General features: G+C 62.4%; 3 protein-coding genes across 3 annotated transcripts in view; 2 read left to right on the top strand and 1 right to left on the bottom strand.

The window, feature by feature from the left end:
- CADM4 (cell adhesion molecule 4) overlaps nt 1-11,731 on the top strand; it is a gene marked incomplete at both ends in the record, with an annotated part of 15,612 nt that extends 3,881 nt beyond the window's left edge. Inside the window, 6 exons of the mRNA XM_084224197.1 lie at nt 619-753; nt 1,956-2,120; nt 3,055-3,145; nt 5,664-5,836; nt 7,163-7,291; nt 11,625-11,731. Coding sequence (XP_084080323.1) covers nt 619-753; nt 1,956-2,120; nt 3,055-3,145; nt 5,664-5,836; nt 7,163-7,291; nt 11,625-11,731 — 800 coding nt within the window. The remainder of the gene's footprint in view (nt 1-618; nt 754-1,955; nt 2,121-3,054; nt 3,146-5,663; nt 5,837-7,162; nt 7,292-11,624) is intronic.
- Nucleotides 11,732-12,177: 446 nt separating this feature from the next.
- Nucleotides 12,178-17,200, top strand: ZNF576 (zinc finger protein 576; the record flags this gene model as incomplete). Its single annotated transcript, XM_084224196.1, has 4 exons — nt 12,178-12,192; nt 12,928-13,152; nt 13,250-13,400; nt 16,809-17,200. The coding sequence occupies 4 exons, from the start codon at nt 12,178-12,180 to the stop codon at nt 17,135-17,137; spliced, it is 720 nt and encodes a 239-aa protein (XP_084080322.1). The 3' UTR covers nt 17,138-17,200.
- A 737-nt stretch (nt 17,201-17,937) lies between these two features.
- LOC311164664 (uncharacterized protein) lies at nt 17,938-20,626 on the bottom strand (the record flags this gene model as incomplete). Its single annotated transcript, XM_084224195.1, is given in 4 exon segments — nt 17,938-18,197; nt 18,199-18,713; nt 19,560-19,969; nt 20,553-20,626. Coding segments are annotated over 4 exon segments (1,113 nt in total). The 3' UTR covers nt 17,938-18,083.
- Nucleotides 20,627-21,128: the final 502 nt, after the last annotated feature.

Raw genomic sequence — 21,128 nt, 5'->3', positions numbered from 1 at the left:
GGAGGGGAAAAGGAAAAAAAACTGGGCGAAAATCGGGTGAAATTTGGGTGAAAAATGGGTAAAAAATGGGGATTTTGGGGGGTTTGGCGGCACCTGGGCACACCTGGGGGCACCTGGGAGGGATAGAAACACACCTGGGCACACCTGGGACACCTGGGGGGAATGGGCACACCTGGGAGGGGAAAAACAAAAAAAACTGGGCGAAAATCGGGTGAAAAATGGGAATTCTGGGGGGTTTGGGGGCACCTGGGCACACCTGGGAGGGATAGAAACACACCTGGGCACACCTGGGCACACCTGGGCACACCTGGCTCTCACCTCTCTGTTCTTGTCTCTGTTCCTTTGTGTCACCTGGATCTCACCTGGCTCACCTGTCTGTCCCTCACCTGTCTCACCTGTCCCACCTGTCTCACCTGTCCCTCACCTGTCTCACCTCTCACCTGTCCCTCACCTGTCCCTCATCTGTCTCACCTGTCTCTCCTGTCCCTCACCTGTCTCACCTGTCTCACCTGTCTCACCTGTCCCTCACCTGTCTCACCTGTCTCACCTGTCTCACCTGTCTCTCACCTGTCTCTCACCTCTCTCACCTCTCACCTCTCACCTGTCTCACCTGTGCAGTGCCCCCCGAGCCGCCATTGGTCGAGGCGGGGGCGTTGGCCGTGGAGGGGGAGGAGCTTGAGCTCACCTGCCTGGTGCCGCGGGCGCGGCCAATGGCGACGCTGCGCTGGTACCGCGACCGCCGCGAGCTGCCAGGTGAGAGGGGACACCTGGGCACACCTGGGGGGGAGAGAAACACACCTGGGCACACCTGGGGGGGATAGAAACACACCTGGGCACACCTGGGGGGGAGAGAAACACACCTGGGGGGGATAGAAACATACCTGGGCACACCTGGGGGGGATAGAAACACACCTGGGCACACCTGGGGGTGATAGAAACACACCTGGGCACACCTGGGGGTACACCTGGGGGCACCTGGGCACACCTGGGAGGGATAGAAACACACCTGGGGGTACACCTGGGAGGGATAGAAACACACCTGGGCACACCTGGGGGGGATAGAAACACACCTGGGCATACCTGGGGGGGATAGAAGCACACCTGGGCACACCTGTGGGGACACCTGGGCACACCTGGGCACAGCTGGGAGGGATAGAAACACACCTGGGCACACCTGGGTACACCTGGGGGGGATAGAAACACACCTGGGCACAGCTGGGGGGGAGATAAACACACCTGGGCACACCTGGGAGGGATAGAAACACACCTGGGCACACCTGGGGAGACACCTGGGCACACCTGTGCCCATCTGGGGGTATCTGGGCACACCTGGGGGTATCTGGGCACACCTGGGGATATCTGGGGGTACCTGGGGATACACCTGGGTGTACATGGGCACACCTGTGCCCATCTGGGGGGACACCTGGGCACACCTGGGGGTACCTGTGCCCACCTGGTCTCACCTGTCAGGGCGCAGCAGCCACCGGCAGGAGGGCAAGGTGTTCTGGCAGCGCTCGGTGCTGCACCTGGGCACACCTGGGCACACCTGGGCACACCTGTACCCATCCAGGGGCACACCTGGGGGTACCTGGTCTCACCTGGTCTCACCTGTCAGGGCGCAGCAGCCACCGGCAGGAGGGCAAGGTGTTCTGGCAGCGCTCGGTGCTGCACCTGGGCACACCTGGGGATACCTGTGCCCACCTGGGGGGGTACCTGTGCCCACCTGTGCACACCTGTGCCCACCTGGTCTCACCTGGTCTCACCTGTCAGGGCGCAGCAGCCACCGGCAGGAGGGCAAGGTGTTCTGGCAGCGCTCGGTGCTGCACCTGGGCACACCTGGGGGCACCTGGGCACACCTGTGCCCACCTGGGGATACACCTGGGCACACCTGGGGGTACCTGTGCCCACCTGTGCACACCTGGGGGTACCTGGTCTCACCTGGTCTCACCTGTCAGGGCGCAGCAGCCACCGGCAGGAGGGCAAGGTGTTCTGGCAGCGCTCGGTGCTGCACCTGCGGCCGGAGCGGCGCGACCACGGCGCCATCGTCACCTGCGAGGCCACGCACCCCGCCCTGGGGCGGGGCCAGAGGAGACAGACACAGTTCCAGCTGGACGTGCAGTGTGAGCCACTGGGAGGGACTGGGATATACTGGGAGGGACTGGGAGGGGCTGGGATCAAACTGGGAGGGGCTGGGAGGGAGCTGCAGTTCTCAGAGTCGCCACCAGAGGGAGCTGCAAAAACACTGGGAGAGCATTGGGGGAACTGAGGGGACTGGGAGGGTACTGGGAATGACTGGGATGGACTGGGAGGGACTGCGAGGGATTGGGATGGACTGGGAGGGGACTGGGATATACTGGTTTATACTGGGAGGGGACTGGGATGGGATTGGGATGGACTGGGAGGGACTGGGAGGGAACTGGGAGGGACTGGGATATACTGGGATAAACTGGGAGGGACTGGGATATACTGGGATGAAACTGGGAGGGATTGCGAGGGAATTGGGAGGGACTGGGAGGGAATTGGGAGGGACTGGGATATACTGGGAGGGACTGGGAGGGGACTGGGATGGGATTGGGATATACTGGTTTATACTGGGAGGGACTGGGAGGGGATTGGGAGGGACTGGGAGGGAGCTGCAGTTCTCAAAGTCACCACCAGAGGGAGCTGCAAAAACACTGGGAGTGCATTGGGGGAACTGGGATGGACTGGGAGGGGACTGGTTTATACTGGTTTGTACTGGGAGGGGTTGGGGAAGGGTTAAAGGGGGGATTTGGGGTTACTGGTTTGTACTGGGAGGGACTGGGAGAGGATTTGGGGGCACCAGGAAGATGGGGGAGCACTGGGGACACGGGGACAGGAGCCACCAGGTGTGCCCAGGTGTGCCCAGGTGTGCCCAGGTGTGCCCAGGTGCCACCTGGAACATCCTGGGCACACCTTAGGTGCCACCACGGGGCTCCGGGTGCCACCTCAGGTGTGCCCAGGTGCCACCCAGGTGTGCCCACCTGTGCCCACCTGTGCCCACCTGTGCCCACCTGTGCCCACCTGTGCCCGCAGACCCCCCCTCGGTGCGGATCCACCCCTCGCAGAGCGTCCTGCGCGAAGGCGACACCTTGGTGCTCACCTGTGCCATCAACGGCAACCCCCGGTAAGGATGGGCACACCTGGGGGCACCTGGGGCACACCTGGGGGCACCTGGGGGCACACCTGGGCACAGCTGGGGGCACCTGGGGCACACCTGGGCACAGCTGGGAGGGATAGAAACACACCTGGGCACACCTGGGGCACACCTGGGGGCAGCTGGGCACACCTGGGGACACCTTGGTGCTCACCTGTGCCATCAACGGCAACCCCCGGTAAGGGTGGGCACACCTGGGGGCACCTGGGGGCACACCTGGGGCCACCTGGGGGTACCTGGGGAACACCTGGGCACAGCTGGGGGCACCTGGGGGCACACCTGGGTGTACCTGGGGGTACCTTAGGGCACACCTGGGGGCTCACCTGTGCCCACCTGTGCCCGCAGCCCCACGGAGGTGGCCTGGAGCCGCGGGAACGAGTGGCTGGGCACACCTGGGCACACCTGGGGCTGGCTGTGGGCACACCTGGGCACACCTGGGGGTACCTGGGGGTATCTATGGCACACCTGTGCACACCTGGTGACTCACCTGTGCCCGCCTGTGCCGGCAGCCCCACGGAGGTGGCCTGGAGCCGCGGGAACGAGGGGCTGGGCACACCTGGGGGTGGCTGTGGGTGGGCAGGGGTTGCTCTGGGCACACCTGGGGGTACCTGGTGACTCACCTGGGCACACCTGGGCACACCTGGTGACTCACCTGTGCTGGCAGCCCCATGGAGGTGGCCTGGAGCCGCGGGAACGAGGGGCTGGGCGTGGCTGTGGGTGGGTCGGGGTTGCTCTGGGCACACCTGTGGGTACCTGTGCCCACCTGGTGACTCACCTGTGCCCACCTGTGCCCACCTGGTGACTCACCTGTCCCTGCAGCCCCACGGAGGTGGCCTGGAGCCGCGGGAACGAGGGGCTGGGCGTGGCTCGGGGTGGCTGTGGGCACACCTGGGGGTACCTGGGGGTATCTATGGCACACCTGGTGACTCACCTGGGCACACCTGGGCACACCTGGTGACCCACCTGTCCCTTCAGCCCCACGGAGGTGGCCTGGAGCCGCGGGAACGAGGGGCTGGGCACACCTGGGGGTGGCTGTGGGCACACCTGGGGGTATCTATGGCACACCTGTGCACACCTGGTGACTCACCTGTGCTGGCAGCCCCATGGAGGTGGCCTGGAGCCGCGGGAACGAGGGGCTGGGCGTGGCTGTGGGTACCTGGGGCTGGCTGTGGGCACACCTGGGGGTACCTGCGGGTCCCTGGGGGTACCTTGGGACTCACCTGTGCCCACCTGGTGACTCACCTGTCCCTGGCAGCCCCACGGAGGTGGCCTGGAGCCGCGGGAACGAGGGGCTGGGCACACCTGGGGGTACCTGGTGACTCACCTGTGGGTACCTGTGCCCACCTGGTGACTCACCTGTGCCCACCTGGTGACTCACCTGTGCTCACCTGTCCCCGCAGCCCCACGGAGGTGGCCTGGAGCCGCGGGAACGAGGGGCTGGGCACACCTGGGGGCACACCTGGGCACACCTGGGGGTATCTATGGCACACCTGTGCCCACCTGGTGACTCACCTGTGCTCACCTGTGCTCACCTGTCCCCTCAGCCCCACGGAGGTGGCCTGGAGCCGCGGGAACGAGGGGCTGGGCACACCTGGGGGTGGCTGTGGGTGGGCAGGGGTTGCTCTGGGCACACCTGGGGGTACCTGGTGACTCACCTGGGCACACCTGGGCACACCTGGTGACTCACCTGTGCTGGCAGCCCCATGGAGGTGGCCTGGAGCCGCGGGAACGAGGGGCTGGGCGTGGCTGGGGGTACCTGGGGCTGGCTGTGGGCACACCTGGGCACACCTGGGGGTACCTGGGGGTATCTATGGCACACCTGGTGACTCACCTGGGCACACCTGGGCACACCTGGTGACCCACCTGTCCCTTCAGCCCCACGGAGGTGGCCTGGAGCCGCGGGAACGAGGGGCTGGGCGTGGCTGTGGGTGGGTCAGGGTTGCTCTGGGCACACCTGGGGGTACCTGTGCCCACCTGGTGACTCACCTGTGCCCACCTGGGGGCTCACCTGTGCCCACCTGTGCCCGCAGCCCCACGGAGGTGGCCTGGAGCCGCGGGAACGAGGGGCTGGGCACACCTGGGGGCACACCTGGGCACACCTGGGGGTATCTATGGCACACCTAGTGACTCACCTGTGCACACCTGTGCCCACCTGGTGACTCACCTGTGCCCGCAGCCCCACGGAGGTGGCCTGGAGCCGCGGGAACGAGTGGCTGGGCACATCTGGGGCTGGCTGTGGGCACACCTGGGGGTACCTGCGGGTCCCTGGGGGTACCTGGTGACTCACCTGTGCCCACCTGGTGACTCACCTGTGCCCACCTGTGCCCGCAGCCCCACAGAGGTGGCCTGGAGCCGCGGGAACAAGGGGCTGGGCGTGGCTCGGGGTGGCTGTGGGCACACCTGGGGGTACCTGGGGGTACCTTAGGGCACACCTGGTGACTCACCTGTGCCCACCTGGTGACTCACCTGTGCCCACCTGTCCCCTCAGCCCCACGGAGGTGGCCTGGAGCCGCGGGAACGAGTCGCTGCCGCCGCGGGCGCGCGCCGAGGGCGAGCGTCTGACGCTGCCGGCGCTGGCGCCGCAGGACAACGGCACCTACACCTGCCAGGTGGGCAACGCCCACGGCCGCGCCCACGACACCTACGTGCTGGTGGTGTACGGTGAGTGCGGGGCACACCTGGGGGGGCACCTGGGGGGCACACCTGGGGGGGCCTGGGGGGGCCTGGGAGCACCTGGAGCACACCTGGGCACACCTGTGTGGGCAGCTGGGCACACCTGGGATGGGTATGGCACACCTGGGCACACCCAGAACCACACCTGGGCACACCTGGGGGGCACCTGGGCACACCTGGGCACACCTGGGGTGGGTATGGCACACCTGGGTACACCTGGGGGGCACCTGGGCACACCTGGGCACACCTGGGGTGGGTATGGCACACCTGGGTACACCCAGAACCACACCTGGGAGCATCTGGGCACACCTTGGGGGGGCAGCTGGGGGCACCTGGGGTGAGTATGGCACACCTGGGAGCACCTGGAGCACACCTGGGCACACCTGGGGGACACCTGGGCACAGCTGGGAGAACCTGGGTACATCTGGGGGGGCACCTGGGGTGGGTATGGCACACCTGGGGGCACCTGGGAGCACCTGGGCACAGCTGGGTACAGCTGGGGGCACCTGGGGCACACCTGGAGGCACCTGGCAGCACCTGGGGGCACCTGGGCACACCTTGGGGGACACCTGGGCACAGCTGGGCACACCTGGGGGAGGCCTGGGGTGGGTATGGCACACCTGGGCACACCCAGAACTACACCTGGGAGAACCTGGGCACACCTGGGGTGGGTATGGCACACCTGAGCACAGCTGGGGGCACCTGGGGCACACCTGGAGGCACCTGGCAGCACCTGAGGGCACCTGGGCACAGCTGGGAGGGCACCCGGGAGCACCTGAGGGCACCTGGGAACACCTGGGCACACCTGGGCACACCTTGGGGGGGCAGCTGGGGGCACCTGGGGTGGGTATGACACACCTGGGCACACCTGGGGGCACTTGGGAGCACCTGGGTACACCTGGGGGGCACCTGGGGGGACACCTGGGGGCACCCGGGGTGTGTATGGCACACCTGGGAGTACCTGGGCACACCTGGGGGCACCTGGGGGGGCCTGGGGTGGGTATGACACACCTGGGCACACCTGGGGGGCACCTGGGCACACCTGGGGTGGGTATGACACACCTGGGCACACCTGGGGGGCATCTGGGTCATACCCAGGCACACCTGGATCACACCTGGGCACACCTGGGCACACCTGGATCACACTTGAGTCACACCTGGGCACACCTGGGGCACACCTGGGCACACCTGGGGCACAGCTGGGCACACCTGGGGTGGGTATGGCACATCTGGGCACACCTGGATCACAGTTGAGTCACACCTGGGCACACCTGGATCACACCTGGGCACTGACCGCCCCTCCCCCCCCCGCAGACCCCGGCGCGGTGGTGGCGGCGCAGGGGGCGGGGCCTTTCGCCGTGGTGGGCGGGGCCTTGGCGCTGCTCGTCTTCTTGCTCCTCCTCCTGCTCGGGGCCCTCGTCTGGTGCTCGGTGCGGCAGAAAGGTGGGCGGGGCTTCCCGCGGGAGGGGGCGTGGCCTCCAAAAAGAGGCGTGGTCTCTAGAAATGGGCGGGGCATCCGCGGGAGGGGCGTGGTTTATCGCGGCTCTGTAAGGGGGCGGGGTTATGGAGCTCAATGGGCGTGGTCGGTGGGTGGGGCTGTGGGGGCGTGGCCAGGGAGGGGTGGGGCCGTTCTGGGCGTGTCCCCAAATCCCAATTTCCACAATTTTCACCCATTTTTGACCAAAACGTCCCCAAAATTCCCATTTTTATCCCCAAACCCCATTGCCCACAATTTTCCCCCCAAATTTCTCCAATTTTACCCCAAATTTCCCCAATTTTACCCCAAATTTCCCCAATTTTCCCCCCAAATTTCCCCAATTTTACCCCAAATCTCCCCAATTTTACCCCAAATCTCCCCAATTTTTGCCACATTTTCCCCAATTTCCCCCATTTTTTCCCCAGTTTTCCTTTTTTCACCCAAATTTACCCAAATTTCCCCATTTTGCCCCAATCCAGGCTCGTACCTGACCCACCAGCCCAGCACAATTTTCCCCAAATTTTTCCCAATTTTTGCCCAATTTCCCCCATTTTTTCCCCCATTTTTTCACCGTTTTTTTTCCCGTTTTTTCCCAAATTCCCATTTTTTCCCCAATTTACCCAAAACCCCGTGTTTTCTCCCCAATCCAGGCTCGTACCTGACCCACCAGCCCAGCACATTTCACCCTCATTTCTCCCCATTTTTTCCCTGTTTTTTACCCATTTTTTCACCGATTTTTTCCCCGTTTTTTCCCAAATTCCCATTTTTTCCCCAATTTAACCAAAACCCCGTTTTTTCTCCTCAATCCAGGCTCGTACCTGACCCACCAGCCCAGCCCAACCTCCCCCCATTTTTTCCCATTTTTTCCCCATTTTTTGCCCGATTTTCCCCATTTTTTCCCCGTTTTTTTTCCCGTTTTTTCCCCAATTCCCATTTTTTCCCCCAATTTAACCAAAACCCCGTGTTTTCTCCCCAATCCAGGTTCGTACCTGACCCACCAGCCCAGCACAATTTTCCCCAAATTTTTCCCCGTTTTTTCTCTATTTTTCCTGATTTTTTTGCCATTTTTTCACCGATTTTTTCCCCGTTTTTTCCCAAATTCCCATTTTTTCCCCCAATTTGACCAAAACCCCGTCTTTTCTCCCCAATCCAGGCTCGTACCTGACCCACCAGCCCAGCCCAACCTCTCCCCATTTTCCCTGATTTTTTCCCCATTTTTTGCCCGATTTTCCCCATTTTTTCACCGATTTTTTCCCCGTTTTTTCCCAAATTCCCATTTTTTCCCCCAATTTAACCAAAACCCGGTGTTTTCTCCCCATTTCCAGGCTCGTACCTGACGCATGAGGCCAGCACAACCTCCCCCCATTTTTCCTGATTTTTTCCCCATTTTTTCCTTGTTTTTTCCCCGTTTTTTCCATTTTTTTGCTGTTTTTTCCCATTTTTTTGCCCAATTTAACCAAAACCCCGTGTTTTCTCCCCAATCCAGGCTCTTACCTGACCCACCAGCCCAGCCCAACCTCCCCCCATTTTCCCTGATTTTTTACCCATTTTTTCCCATTTTTTTCCCATTTTTTCCCATTTTTTCCCCGTTTTTTCCCATTTTTTCCCAATTTAACCAAAACCCCGTGTTTTCTCCCCAATCCAGGCTCGTACCTGACCCACCAGCCCAGCCCAACCTCCCCCCATTATTCCCATTTTTTTCCCCATTTTTTCCCATTTTTTCCCCATTTTTTCCCTGTTTTTTTCCCCGTTTTTTCCCAAATTCCCATTTTTTCCCCCAATTTGACCAAAACCCCGTGTTTTCTCCCCAATCCAGGCTCTTACCTGACCCACCAGCCCAGCCCAACCTCCCCCCATTTTTCCCCATTTTTTGCCCATTTTTTGCCCGATTTTCCCCATTTTTTCACCGATTTTTTCCCGTTTTTTCCCAAATTCCCATTTTTTCCCCAATTTGACCAAAACCCCGTGTTTTCTCCCCAATCCAGGCTCGTACCTGACCCACCAGCCCAGCACATTTCACCCTCATTTCTCCCCATTTTTACCGATTTTTTTCCCATTTTTTCACCGATTTTTTCCCCGTTTTTTCCCAAATTCCCATTTTTCCCCAATTTACCCAAAACCCCGTGTTTTCTCCCCAATCCAGGCTCGTACCTGCCCCACCAGCCCAGCCCAACCTCCCCCCATTTTCCTGATTTTTTCCCCATTTTTTGCCCGTTTTTTCCCATTTTTTCACCGTTTTTTCCCCGTTTTTTCCCAAATTCCCATTTTTCCCCCAATTTGACCAAAACCCCGTGTTTTCTCCCCAATCCAGGCTCGTACCTGACCCACCAGCCCAGCCCAAGTTCCCCCCATTTTCCCTGATTTTTTCCCCATTTTTTGCCCGTTTTTCCCCATTTTTTCACCGTTTTTTCCCCGTTTTTTCCCAAATTCCCATTTTTTCCCCAATTTGACCAAAATCCCGTTTTTTCTCCCCAATCCAGGCTCATACCTGCCCCACCAGCCCAGCCCAAGTTCCCCCCATTATTCCTGATTTTTTACCCATTTTTTGCCCGATTTTCCCCATTTTTTCACCGATTTTTTCCCCGTTTTTTCCCCAATTCCCATTTTTCCCCCAATTTGACCAAAACCCGGTGTTTTCTCCCCAATCCAGGCTCGTACCTGACCCACCAGCCCAGCCCAACCTCCCCCCATTTTTTCCCATTTTTTCCCCCATTTTTTGCCCGTTTTTCCCCATTTTTTCACCGTTTTTTCCCCGTTTTTTCCCAAATTCCCATTTTTCCCCCAATTTACCCAAAACCCCGTGTTTTCTCCCCAAACCAGGCTCGTACCTGACGCACCAGCCCAGCCCAACCTCCCCCCATTTCTCCTGATTTTTTCCCCATTTTTTCCTTGTTTTTTTTGCCGTTTTTTCCAATTTTTTGCTGTTTTTTCCCATTTTTTCCCCAATTTACCCAAAATCCCGTTTTTTCTCCCCAGTCCAGGCTCGTACCTGTCCCACCAGCCCAGCCCAACCTCCCCCCATTATTCCCAATTTTTTCCCCATTTTTACCGATTTTTTTCCCATTTTTTCACCGATTTTTTCCCCGTTTTTTCCCAAATTCCCATTTTTCTCCCAATTTAACCAAACCCCCGTGTTTTCTCCCCAAACCAGGCTCGTACCTGACCCACCAGCCCAGCCCAACCTCCTCCCATTTTCCCTGATTTTTTCCCCATTTTTTTCCCATTTTTTCATCGATTTTTTCCCCGTTTTTTCCCAAATTCCCATTTTTTTCCCCAATTTAACCAAAACCCCGTGTTTTCTCCCCAATCCAGGCTCGTACCTGCCCCACCAGCCCAGCCCAAGTTCCCCCCATTTTCCCTGATTTTTTCCCCATTTTTTGCCCGATTTTCCCCATTTTTTCACCGATTTTTTCCCCGTTTTTTCCCAAATTCCCATTTTTTCCCCAATTTGACCAAAACCCCGTGTTTTCTCCCCAATCCAGGCTCGTACCTGACCCACCAGCCCAGCCCAACCTCCCCCCATTTTCCCTGATTTTTTACCCATTTTTTTCCCATTTTTTTTCCCATTTTTTTCTCGTTTTTTCCCATTTTTTCCCCAATTTAACCAAAATCCCGTTTTTTCTCCCCAATCCAGGCTCGTACCTGCCCCACCAGCCCAGCCCAACCTCCCCCCATTTTTTGCCCATTTTTTCCTTGTTTTTTTTGCCGTTTTTTTTCCCGTTTTTTCCATTTTTTTGCTGTTTTTTCCCATTTTTCCCCCAATTTGACCAAAACCCCGTGTTTTCTCCCCAATCCAGGCTCGTACCTGCCCCACCAGCCCAGCCCAACCTCCCCCCATTTTCCCTGATTTTTTCCCCATTTTTTCCTTGTTTTTTTCCCATTTTTTCCATTTTTTTGGCTGTTTTTTCCCATTTTTTCCCCAATTTACCCAAAACCCCGTCTTTTCTCCCCAATCCAGGCTCGTACCTGCCCCACCAGCCCAGCCCAAATTCCCCCCATTTTTCCTGATTTTTTACCCATTTTTTGCCCGATTTTCCCCATTTTTTCACCGATTTTTTCCCCGTTTTTTCCCAAATTCCCATTTTTTCCCCAATTTAACCAAAATCTCGTTTTTTCTCCCCAATCCAGGCTCGTACCTGACCCACCAGCCCAGCCCAACCTCCCCCCATTATTCCCAATTTTTTCCCCATTTTTACCGATTTTTTTCCCATTTTTTCACCGATTTTTTTCCCGTTTTTTCCCAAATTCCCATTTTTTCCCCCAATTTAACCAAAACCCGGTGTTTTCTCCCCAATCCAGGCTCGTACCTGACGCACGAGGCCAGCGCCCTGGAGGACCAGGGGGAGGCGCGCGAGGCCTTCCTGGGGGGGGAGGGGGGGAAGCGCAAGGAGGAATTCTTCATCTGAGGGGGGGGAGGGGCGGGGGGCGGGGCCGGCGGTGGGGGAGGGGCGGCCCGGCCCCGCCCCCTTCCCCCTGGGTGGGGGAGGGGTCACGACACAACAAAAAGTGGGGGAGGGGGGAAGGGGGGAGGGGATTTGGGGATCTAAAGGGGGAGGGGTTAAACGGGATAAGCCCCGCCCATAAGCTCCGCCCCCTCTCTAAGCCACGCCCCCTTGTGAGTGATGTGGGGGGAGGGGCGCGCACACGCCCCTCCCCCACCGTGGGGGGGGGATCAGAGCATAAAAGGGGAGGGGTTACAATGGGATAAGCCCCGCCCCCCTAGCCACGCCCCTTTAGAGGTGGGGGAGGGGCCTCAAAGCCATTGGGAGTGGGGGAGGGGCGGGGGGTTGGCCCCTCCCCCTCCACGCGCACAATTTGGGGGGGGGAGGGGTGGTAAAGGAGGGGAGGGGCGATGAATAATGTATGGGTGGGCGTGGCCGAGGGAGGCCACGCCCCCTTTTCCTCTCTCGGTGGGTGTGGCCTGTAAATAACCTTTTAACCACCTTTGATACAAACGCAATAAAAGAAACGAGATTCGTACTGGGAGGGACTGGGATGGACTGGGAGGGACTGGGATTGAACTGGGGGGGAACTGGGAGGGACTGGGAGGGACTGGGAATGGACTGGGAGGGACTGGGATGGACTGGGGGGGACTGGGAGTGACTGGGATGGACTGGGGGGGAACTGGGAGGAACTGGGACAGACTGGGATGGACTGGGAGGGAACTGGGAGGGGACTGGGATGGACTGGGTGGGGACTGGGATGGACTGGGAGGGGATTGGGAGAGACTGGGGAGGGACTGGGATGGACTGGGAGGGGATTGGGAGGGAACTGGGATAGACTGGGATGGACTGGGAGGGACTGGGGGTGACTGGGGGGGAACTGGGAGGGGATTGGGGAGACTGGGATGGACTGGGAGGGGGTTTGGGGGCACTGGGAGGGGACTGGGATAAACTGGGAGGGAGCAAAAAGGGAATTTGGCGTCACTGGTTTATACTGGGAGGAACTGGGGGGGACTGGGAGGGACTGGGATCCCCAGAGCCCGCCTGGCAGCCCCGTTTTTGTCCGATTTTCCCCGGTTTTTCCCGTTTTTATCGATTTTTCCCATTTTTTCCCGTTTTTCCCCCATTTTTCCCGGGCGATTCCCGCCGCGCGCCGCCAGGGGGCGCCAACACCGCCCCAAGCCCCGCCCCTCCGCCCCGCCCCCTCCTCCTATTGGCCACCGCTGACGTCACCCCCTACAAACCACGCCCACCGCACACAGCGGAGTGGGCGTGGCTTACCCGCCCAAACCGGAACCGGAAGTCGCTCCCGGGTGGTCGCACCGGAAGCCGGAAGTGCCGCCGCCACCGGCGGGGGGAGGGGCGCGGAGCGGCGGCGACAGCGAGTGAGGGGCGGGGGGGGGAGGGGCGGCCCCGGGGGGGTCCCGGGGGGTCCCGGGGGGTCCCGGGGTCCCCTCTGACCCCCCCTGTCCCCTCCCCCAGCCCCGCCCGCCATGGCGCAGCCCCCGGAGCCGGCCCCGCCCCCCCCGGCGCGCCCCTCCCCCCCCCGGCGGGAGGAGGAGGAGGAGGAGGAAGGAGAGGGGGGGGGGAGGGGCCGGGACCGCCCCCCCCGGGACCCCCCGCGGAGCCGCCTGTGAGTGGGGGAGGGGCCGGGAATGGGGGGGGAGGGGGGTCTGTCCGTCCGTCTGTCTGTCTGTCCCCGGGGCCGGTCTGTCTGTCTGTCTGTCCCTAAGGAGTGTCTGTCTGTCCCTGGGCTATGTCTGTCCGTCCGTCCGTCCGTCTGTCTGTCCCCGTGTCTGTCTGTCTGTCTGTCCCTGAGCTGCGTCTGTCTGTCTGTCCGTCCGTCCGTAAGGAGTGTCTGTCCGTCCCCGTGGTGTCTGTCTGTCCATGAGCGATGTCTGTCTGTCCGTGGGGGTCTGTCCGTCCGTCTGTCCGTCTGTCTGTCCCCACGGTGTCTGTCTGTCCTTAAAGAGTGTCTGTCTGTCTGTCCCTGGCAGTGTCTGTCTGTCCCTCAGCGGTGTCTGTCTGTCTGTGAGCTAGGGTTTCTGTCTGTCTGTCCATCTGTCTGTAAGGAGTGTCCGTCCAGGAGCTGTGTCCGTCTGTCCGTAACGAGTGTCTGTCTGTCCCCATGGTGCCTGTCCATGAGCTATGTCTGTCTGTCCGTCTGTCCCCGGCGGTGTCTGTCTGTCCCTATGGGGTCTGTCTGTCTGTCCCTAAGGAGTGTCTGTCTGTCCATGAGCAATGTCTCTCTGTCTGTCTGTCCGTCCCCGTGTCTGTCTGTCTGTGCCTGAGCTGCGTCTGTCCGTCTGTCCCTCAGTGGTGTCTGTCTGTCTGTGAGCTTGGGTTTCTGCCTGTCCGTCTGTCCGTAATGAGTGTCTGTCTGTCCCCATGGGGTCTGTCTGTCCATGAGCTATGTCTGTCCGTCTGTCCCTGGCGGTGTCTGTCTGTCCCTAAGGGCTGTCTGTCTGTCTGTCTGTCTGTCCGTGTGTCGATCACCTTCCCCGACGCCATCTTTGCCGCCCGCCACGCCAAGCGCCAGCGCCCTGTCCGTCTGTCCGTCTGTCCCTAACCCATCCATCTGTCCGTCTGTCTGTCCGTCCCACAGACACTCCCGGCTCCCAGCACTGCCCCAGGTGTTTGATCACCTTTCCCGACGCCATCTTTGCCGCCCACCACGCCAAGCGGGAGCGCCCTGTCTGTCTGTCTGTCCATCCCTAACCCGTCCGTCTGTCCCTAACAGCTCCATCTGTCCGTCTGTCCGTCCCACAGACGTTCCCGGCTCCCAGCACTGCCCCAGGTGTTTGATCACCTTTCCTGACGCCATCTTTGCCGCCCGCCACGCCAAGCGGGAGCGCCCTGTCTGTCTGTCCGTGTGTCCGTCTGTCCATCCCTAACCCATCCATCTGTCCGTCTGTCTGTCCCACAGATGTTCCCGGCTCCCAGCACTGCCCCAGGTGCCTGATCACCTTTCCCGACGCCATCTTTGCCGCCCGCCACGCCAAGCGCCAGCGCCCTGTCCGTCTGTCCGTGTGTCTGTCTGTCCATCCCTAACAGCTCTGTCTGTCCGTCTGTCCGTCCCCACAGACACTCCAGGCTCCCAGCACTGCCCCAGGTGCCTGATCACCTTCCCCGACGCCATCTTTGCCGCCCGCCACGCCAAGCGCGAGCGCCCTGTCTGTCCGTCTGTCCATCCCTGACCTGTCCGTCTGTCCATCCCTAACCTGTCTGTCTGTCTGTCCATCCCTAACCCATCTATCTGTCCGTCTGTCCGTCCCCACAGACGTTCCCGGCTCCCAGCACTGTCCCAGGTGTTTGATCACCTTCCCCGACGCCATCTTTGCCGCCCGCCACGCCAAGCGGGAGCGCCCTGTCCGTCTGTCTGTCCATCCCTGACCTGTCCGTCTGTCCATCCCCACAGACACCCCAGGCTCCCAGCACTGTCCCCGCTGTCACATCACCTTCCCGGACGCCATCTTTGCCGCCCGCCACGCCAAGCGCCAGCGCCCTGTCTGTCTGTCCGTGTGTCTGTCTGTCCCTGAGGGGTGTCCATCTGTCCCTAACCTGTCCGTCTGTCCCTAACCTGTCCGTCTGTCCATCCCCACAGACACCCCAGGCTCCCAGCACTGTCCCAGGTGCCTGATCACCTTCCCGGACGCCATCTTTGCCGCCCGCCACGCCAAGCGGGAGCACCCTGTCTGTCCGTCTGTCTGTCCATCCCTGACGTGTCCGTCTGTCCCTAACCTGTCCGTCTGTCCCTAACCCGTCCGTCTGTCTGTCCCACAGACATCCCCAGGCTCCCAGCACTGCCCCAGGTGCCTGATCACCTTTCCTGACGCCATCTTTGCCGCCCGCCACGCCAAGCGGGAGCGCCCTGTCTGTCTGTCCGTGTGTCTGTCTGTCCCTGAGGGGTGTCCGTGTGTCCCTAACCTGTCCGTCTGTCCCTAACCTGTCCATCTGTCCGTCCCACAGACGTTCCCGGCTCCCAGCACTGTCCCCGCTGTCACATCACCTTCCCCGACGCCATCTTTGCCGCCCGCCACGCCAAGCGGGAGCACCCTGTCCGTCTGTCTGTCCGTGTGTCCGTCTGTCCGTCCCTAACCTGTCCGTCTGTCCATCCCCACAGACACCCCAGGCTCCCAGCACTGCCCCAGGTGTCACATCACCTTTCCTGACGCCATCTTTGCCGCCCGCCACGCCAAGCGGGAGCACCCTGTCTGTCTGTCCGTGTGTCCGTCTGTCCATCCCTAACCTGTCCGTCTGTCTGTCCATCCCTAACCTGTCCGTCTGTCCCTAACCTGTCCGTCTGTCTGTCCATCCCTAACCTGTCCGTCTGTCCCTAACCTGTCCGTCTGTCCATCCCCACAGACACCCCAGGCTCCCAGCACTGTCCCAGGTGCCTGATCACCTTCCCGGACGCCATCTTTGCCGCCCGCCACGCCAAGCGGGAGCACCCTGTCTGTCCGTCTGTCTGTCCATCCCTGACGTGTCCGTCTGTCCCTAACCTGTCCGTCTGTCCCTAACCCGTCCGTCTGTCTGTCCCACAGACATCCCCAGGCTCCCAGCACTGCCCCAGGTGCCTGATCACCTTTCCTGACGCCATCTTTGCCGCCCGCCACGCCAAGCGGGAGCGCCCTGTCTGTCTGTCCGTGTGTCTGTCTGTCCCTGAGGGGTGTCCGTGTGTCCCTAACCTGTCCGTCTGTCCCTAACCTGTCCATCTGTCCGTCCCACAGACGTTCCCGGCTCCCAGCACTGTCCCCGCTGTCACATCACCTTCCCCGACGCCATCTTTGCCGCCCGCCACGCCAAGCGGGAGCACCCTGTCCGTCTGTCTGTCCGTGTGTCCGTCTGTCCGTCCCTAACCTGTCCGTCTGTCCATCCCCACAGACACCCCAGGCTCCCAGCACTGCCCCAGGTGTCACATCACCTTTCCTGACGCCATCTTTGCCGCCCGCCACGCCAAGCGGGAGCACCCTGTCTGTCCGTCTGTCCATCCCTGACCTGTCCGTCTGTCCCTGACCTGTCCGTCTGTCCATCCCCACAGATGTTCCCGGCTCCCAGCACTGCCCCAGGTGTCTGATCACCTTCCCGGACGCCATCTTTGCCGCCCGCCACGCCAAGCGGGAGCACCCCCGGGACTTCGCGGCCGCCGCCCTGCGGGGGGCGCTCTTCGTCTGCTTCGTCTGCGCCCGCCCCTTCGGCTCCTCCCCCGCCCTGCTGCGTCACCAGCGCGGCCACGCCCACCGCCGGGACACGCCCACTGCCAGCAGGAAGGCCACGCCCCCGCTGGAGTGCCGGCAGTGTGGGCGGGGCTTCGCCCGGGAGGGGGCGTTGCACCGGCACTACATCCGGCACGCGCGGGGGGAGCTCTAGGGGCGGGGCTTGGGATAGAGGGGGGCGGGGCTTGGGATAAAGGGGGCGGGGCTTGGCGCAGAGGGGGCGGGGCTTGGTTAAAGGGAAGGAATAAAACAGCGCAGGTGAGATGTGATTGGTCGTGAGGGTGTGTGATGTCACTGCCGGGGGGTGGGCGGGGATTTGGGGCGCGGCTCCGCCCACTCTGCGGGGTTGTAGCACTGATGACGTCGTGGCGATGACGTCACCCCGTCAGTGTCGCTCTGATGACGTCACACTGACGACACTGCCCGGTAAAACCCGCCCTGATGACGTCAGAGCGATGACGTCATCCCGTTAACATCAGCTGTTGTGACATCACAGTGATGACGTCACTATGATCTCATTATCCCGGTGACGTCATCCCATTAACACCATCCCTGGTGACGTCACGGTGATTGCATTGTCCCGATGACATCACGGTGATGACGTCACACCGATGCCCGTGTCCCGACGGCACCGACCTGATGACGTCACGCCGCTGACGTCACCCGTATCGACGTGGGCCCCCCTTGATGACGTCACCCCTGTGATGTCAGCCACTATGACGTCACCCCTCGATGATGGCACCGACCTGATGACATCACACTGATGACGTCACCCAGTAAAACCGTCCCGATGACGTCACCCAAATTGATGTGGGCCTCCCTTGATGACGTCACCCCTGTGACATCACCCACGACGACATCATGACGACAATGACATCACCCTGATGACGTCACCCCCTATGCCCCGCCCACCAAGGGAAAAAAAATCAACCAAGCCACGCCCTCCATCCGTGACATCACTTCCTGTTGCCGACATCTCCTCCTCCTCCTCGCCCCTCCCCCACCCCGGGGAGCCACAACAACACAAGGGGGCGTGTCCCAAACCGCGGTGGGCGTGCCCCACGCACTGTGGGCGTGTCCCCCGCCCGGTGGGCGTGGCCTCAGAGCTCCCCGCGGGCGTGCAGCATGTAGTGCTCGTGCAGCTCGGCCACCAGCCCGAAGGCCCCGGCGCACTCGGTGCAGCGGAAGGGGGCGGGGCTGGGCGGGGCCGGCGGGGGAGGGGCGGGGCGGCGCTGAGGAGGGGGCGGGGAGGGGGAGGGGCGGGTGGGGGAGGGGCGGCGGCGGCGGCGGCCGCGGTGGCAGCGATGGGCGCCGAGGGCGCCGGGAGCGACGAAGCCGAGGCCGCACTCGGCGCAGATGTAGTGGAACTTGAAGGGGGTGGGGGAGGGGCTCTGGGGGGGTGGGGGTGGGGGAGGGGCGGGGGGTGGGGGAGGGGGGGAGGGGCCGCTTCCTGCCCACGTGGTAGCTGCGGTGCACCTTGAGGGCCCGCGAGGTGCCGAAGCCACGCCCACACTCGGGGCAGCGGTGCCACTCCGCCCCTCCCCCACCTCCTCCTCCTCCTCCTCCTCCTCCTCCTCCGCTTCCGGACACGCCCCCCATGGGGTTGGCCACGCCCACGGCTCCTCCCCCACCCGGCCCGGCGGTGCTGGCGGGTTCGGGGTCGTCCCCTCCCCCGCAGGGCGGGTCCGGGAATGGACGAGGCTCCTCCCCCTGGGGGCGTGTCCGGGCACCTGTGGGGGGAGGGGTCGATTGAGAGTGGGGGAGGGGTCGGTGAAGGGTGGGGGAGGGGCAATGAAAAGGGGAAGGGGCAATGGGATGGGGGAGGGGCAGAGAGGAGTGGGGGAGGGGTCAGTCAAGAGTGGGGGAGGGGTCAGTGAAGGGTGGGGGAGGGGGAATGAGAAGGGGGAGGGGCAGTGATGAGTGGGGGAGGGGTAACAAGAAGGGGGAGGGGAAATGACAAGGGGGAGGTGCAGTGAGGAGTGGGGGAGGGGTGAGCAACGAGTGGGGGTCAGTGAATGGTGGGGGAGGGGCAATGAGAAGGGGAGGGGCAGAGAGGAGTGGGGGAGGGGTCAGCGCAGGGTGGGGGAGGGGGAATCAGAAGGGGGAGGGGCAGAGAGGAGTGGGGGAGGGATCAGTGAAGGGTGGGGGAGGGGCAATGAGAAGGGGGAGGGGCAATGGGATAGGGGAGGGGCAGAGAGGAGTGGGGGAGGGGCAATGAGAAGGGGGAGGGGTAGAGATGAGTGGGGGAGGGGTCAGTCAAGAGTGGGGGAGGGGAAATGAGAAGAGGGAGGAGCAGAGAGGAGTGGGGGAGGGGTAACAAGAAGGGGGAGGGGCAATGGGATGGGGGAGGGGCAGAGGAGTGGGGGAGGGGTGAGCAACGAGTGGGGGAGGGGTCAGTGAAGGGGGGGAGTGGCAATGAGAAGGGGGAGGGGCAGAGATGAGTGTGGGAGGGGCAATGAGAAGGGGGAGGGGCAGAGAGGAGTGGGGGAGGGGTCACCCAGAGGTCACCCCTCGGTCTGGGGTGGGGGAGGGGCGACCCAGAGGTGCCCCCCCGGGGGTGGGGGGAGGGGCCTGACCTGCGCAGCCGTTGGCGGGGGGGGAGGGGGCGCCGCTGTCCCCCGATGACGTCACCGACGTGGCCTCCTCTGATTCGCCGTCGTCGTCCTCGGGCGGGGGCCGGCGGCGCTGGGGGAGGGGGACGGGGGGGGAGGGGCGGCCCCCCAGGTGATGGCACCGGTGGGAGAGAGCCCCTCCCCCTTCCCGCCTCGGCCACGCCCCTCCCCCCCACCCCGCCCCTCCCCCCCGCTCACCGCCGGCCGCTTCTTCCTCCTCATCCTCCTCTTCCTCCTCCTCTTCCTCTTCCTCTTCTCCTCCTCCTCCTCCTCCTCCTCCTCCTCCTCGAAGGCTCCGTCCTCGCTCTCCCGGGCCCCGCCCGGCCGCCATCATGGCCACGCCCTGCCCGGGTTGGGACACGCCCCACATTGACCTAGGCCACGCCCAACATCCACTGAGCCACGCCCAATCCGCCGCCGGCCGCCCTCGCTGTGTCACAAACCCCTCCCACCGGCTCGCAAGCCCACGCCCACAATGTGTCAGGCCCCTCCCATTTCCCCTAGCCCCTCCCACAACTCAATAAGCCCCACCCACAACCCCGTAAGCCCCTCCTATCTCCGCGGGCCCGCTTTGCATCCCACAAGCCCCTCCCACCACCCGCAAGCCCCTCCCCCAACCCCACAAACCCCTCCCACCCCATCCTCCCCCTGCCCCCACCCCCTAAGCCCTCCCCCCACTCCTTTAGCCCCTCCCACCCTGCAAGTCCCCATTCCCCCTTTCCAAAGCCCCGCCCACAACCCCTCAAGCCCCTCCCACCTTCCCCACCCCCCCTCTCTCCCACCACGCCCCTCCCCCCTCCCTTTAAGCCCCTCCCCCCCCGCTCCTCCGTCACTCCCACAATGCCCCGCGCGCCGCCGCGGGGGGAGGGGCGGGGCTCCCCTTTTCCCGCCCAATGGGGGGCGCTCCCCTCCCCCACCCCACCCCTCCCCCACCCCCACCTCCCACCCCTCCCCCACCCCCCCCCGGGGCCGCTCTCACCGCTCCGGAGCCGCTCCGGAGCCGCCGCCGCCGCCGCCGCCGCGCGGCGCATGCGCGGGGGGGCGTGGCCGCCAGCAAACCACGCCCCCTTCTCTTTATTTAAAGCCACCAAGCCACGCCCACTTTAATTCCTTGCGCCCCCTGGCGGGAAAAAAAAAAGGGTGGGGGAGGGGGGGAGGTCACGTGGAGGGTGACACGTGACCGATACGGGGGGGAGGGGTTGGGACACGTGACCGAGAGGACACGTGATGACGAGGAGGGGGGGACACGTGACCGGGAGGGACCAAAACTCCGCCCCCGGGAACGAAACTGAGGCGTGGGAACGGAGCGGGAGTGGGGGAGGGGCGGGGGAGGGAAATGGGGGGGGGAGGGGGACGGGGGGGATCCCAAATCTGTGGGGTGAAATTTGGGGGGGATCCCAAATCTATGGGGTGAAATATGGGGGGGACCCCAAATCTATGGGGTGAAATATGGGGGGGGATCCCAAATCTATGGGGTGAAATATGGGGGGGGACCCCAAATCTATGGGGTGGGAAATGGGGGGGATCCCAAAT

The sequence above is a fragment of the Fringilla coelebs genome (assembly GCF_963513975.1).
Source record: "Fringilla coelebs genome assembly, chromosome: 34".
NCBI lineage: Eukaryota > Metazoa > Chordata > Aves > Passeriformes > Fringillidae > Fringilla > Fringilla coelebs.
Note: the sequence above shows the minus strand (reverse complement) of the source record. Positions and strands in the feature narration are given on the sequence as shown.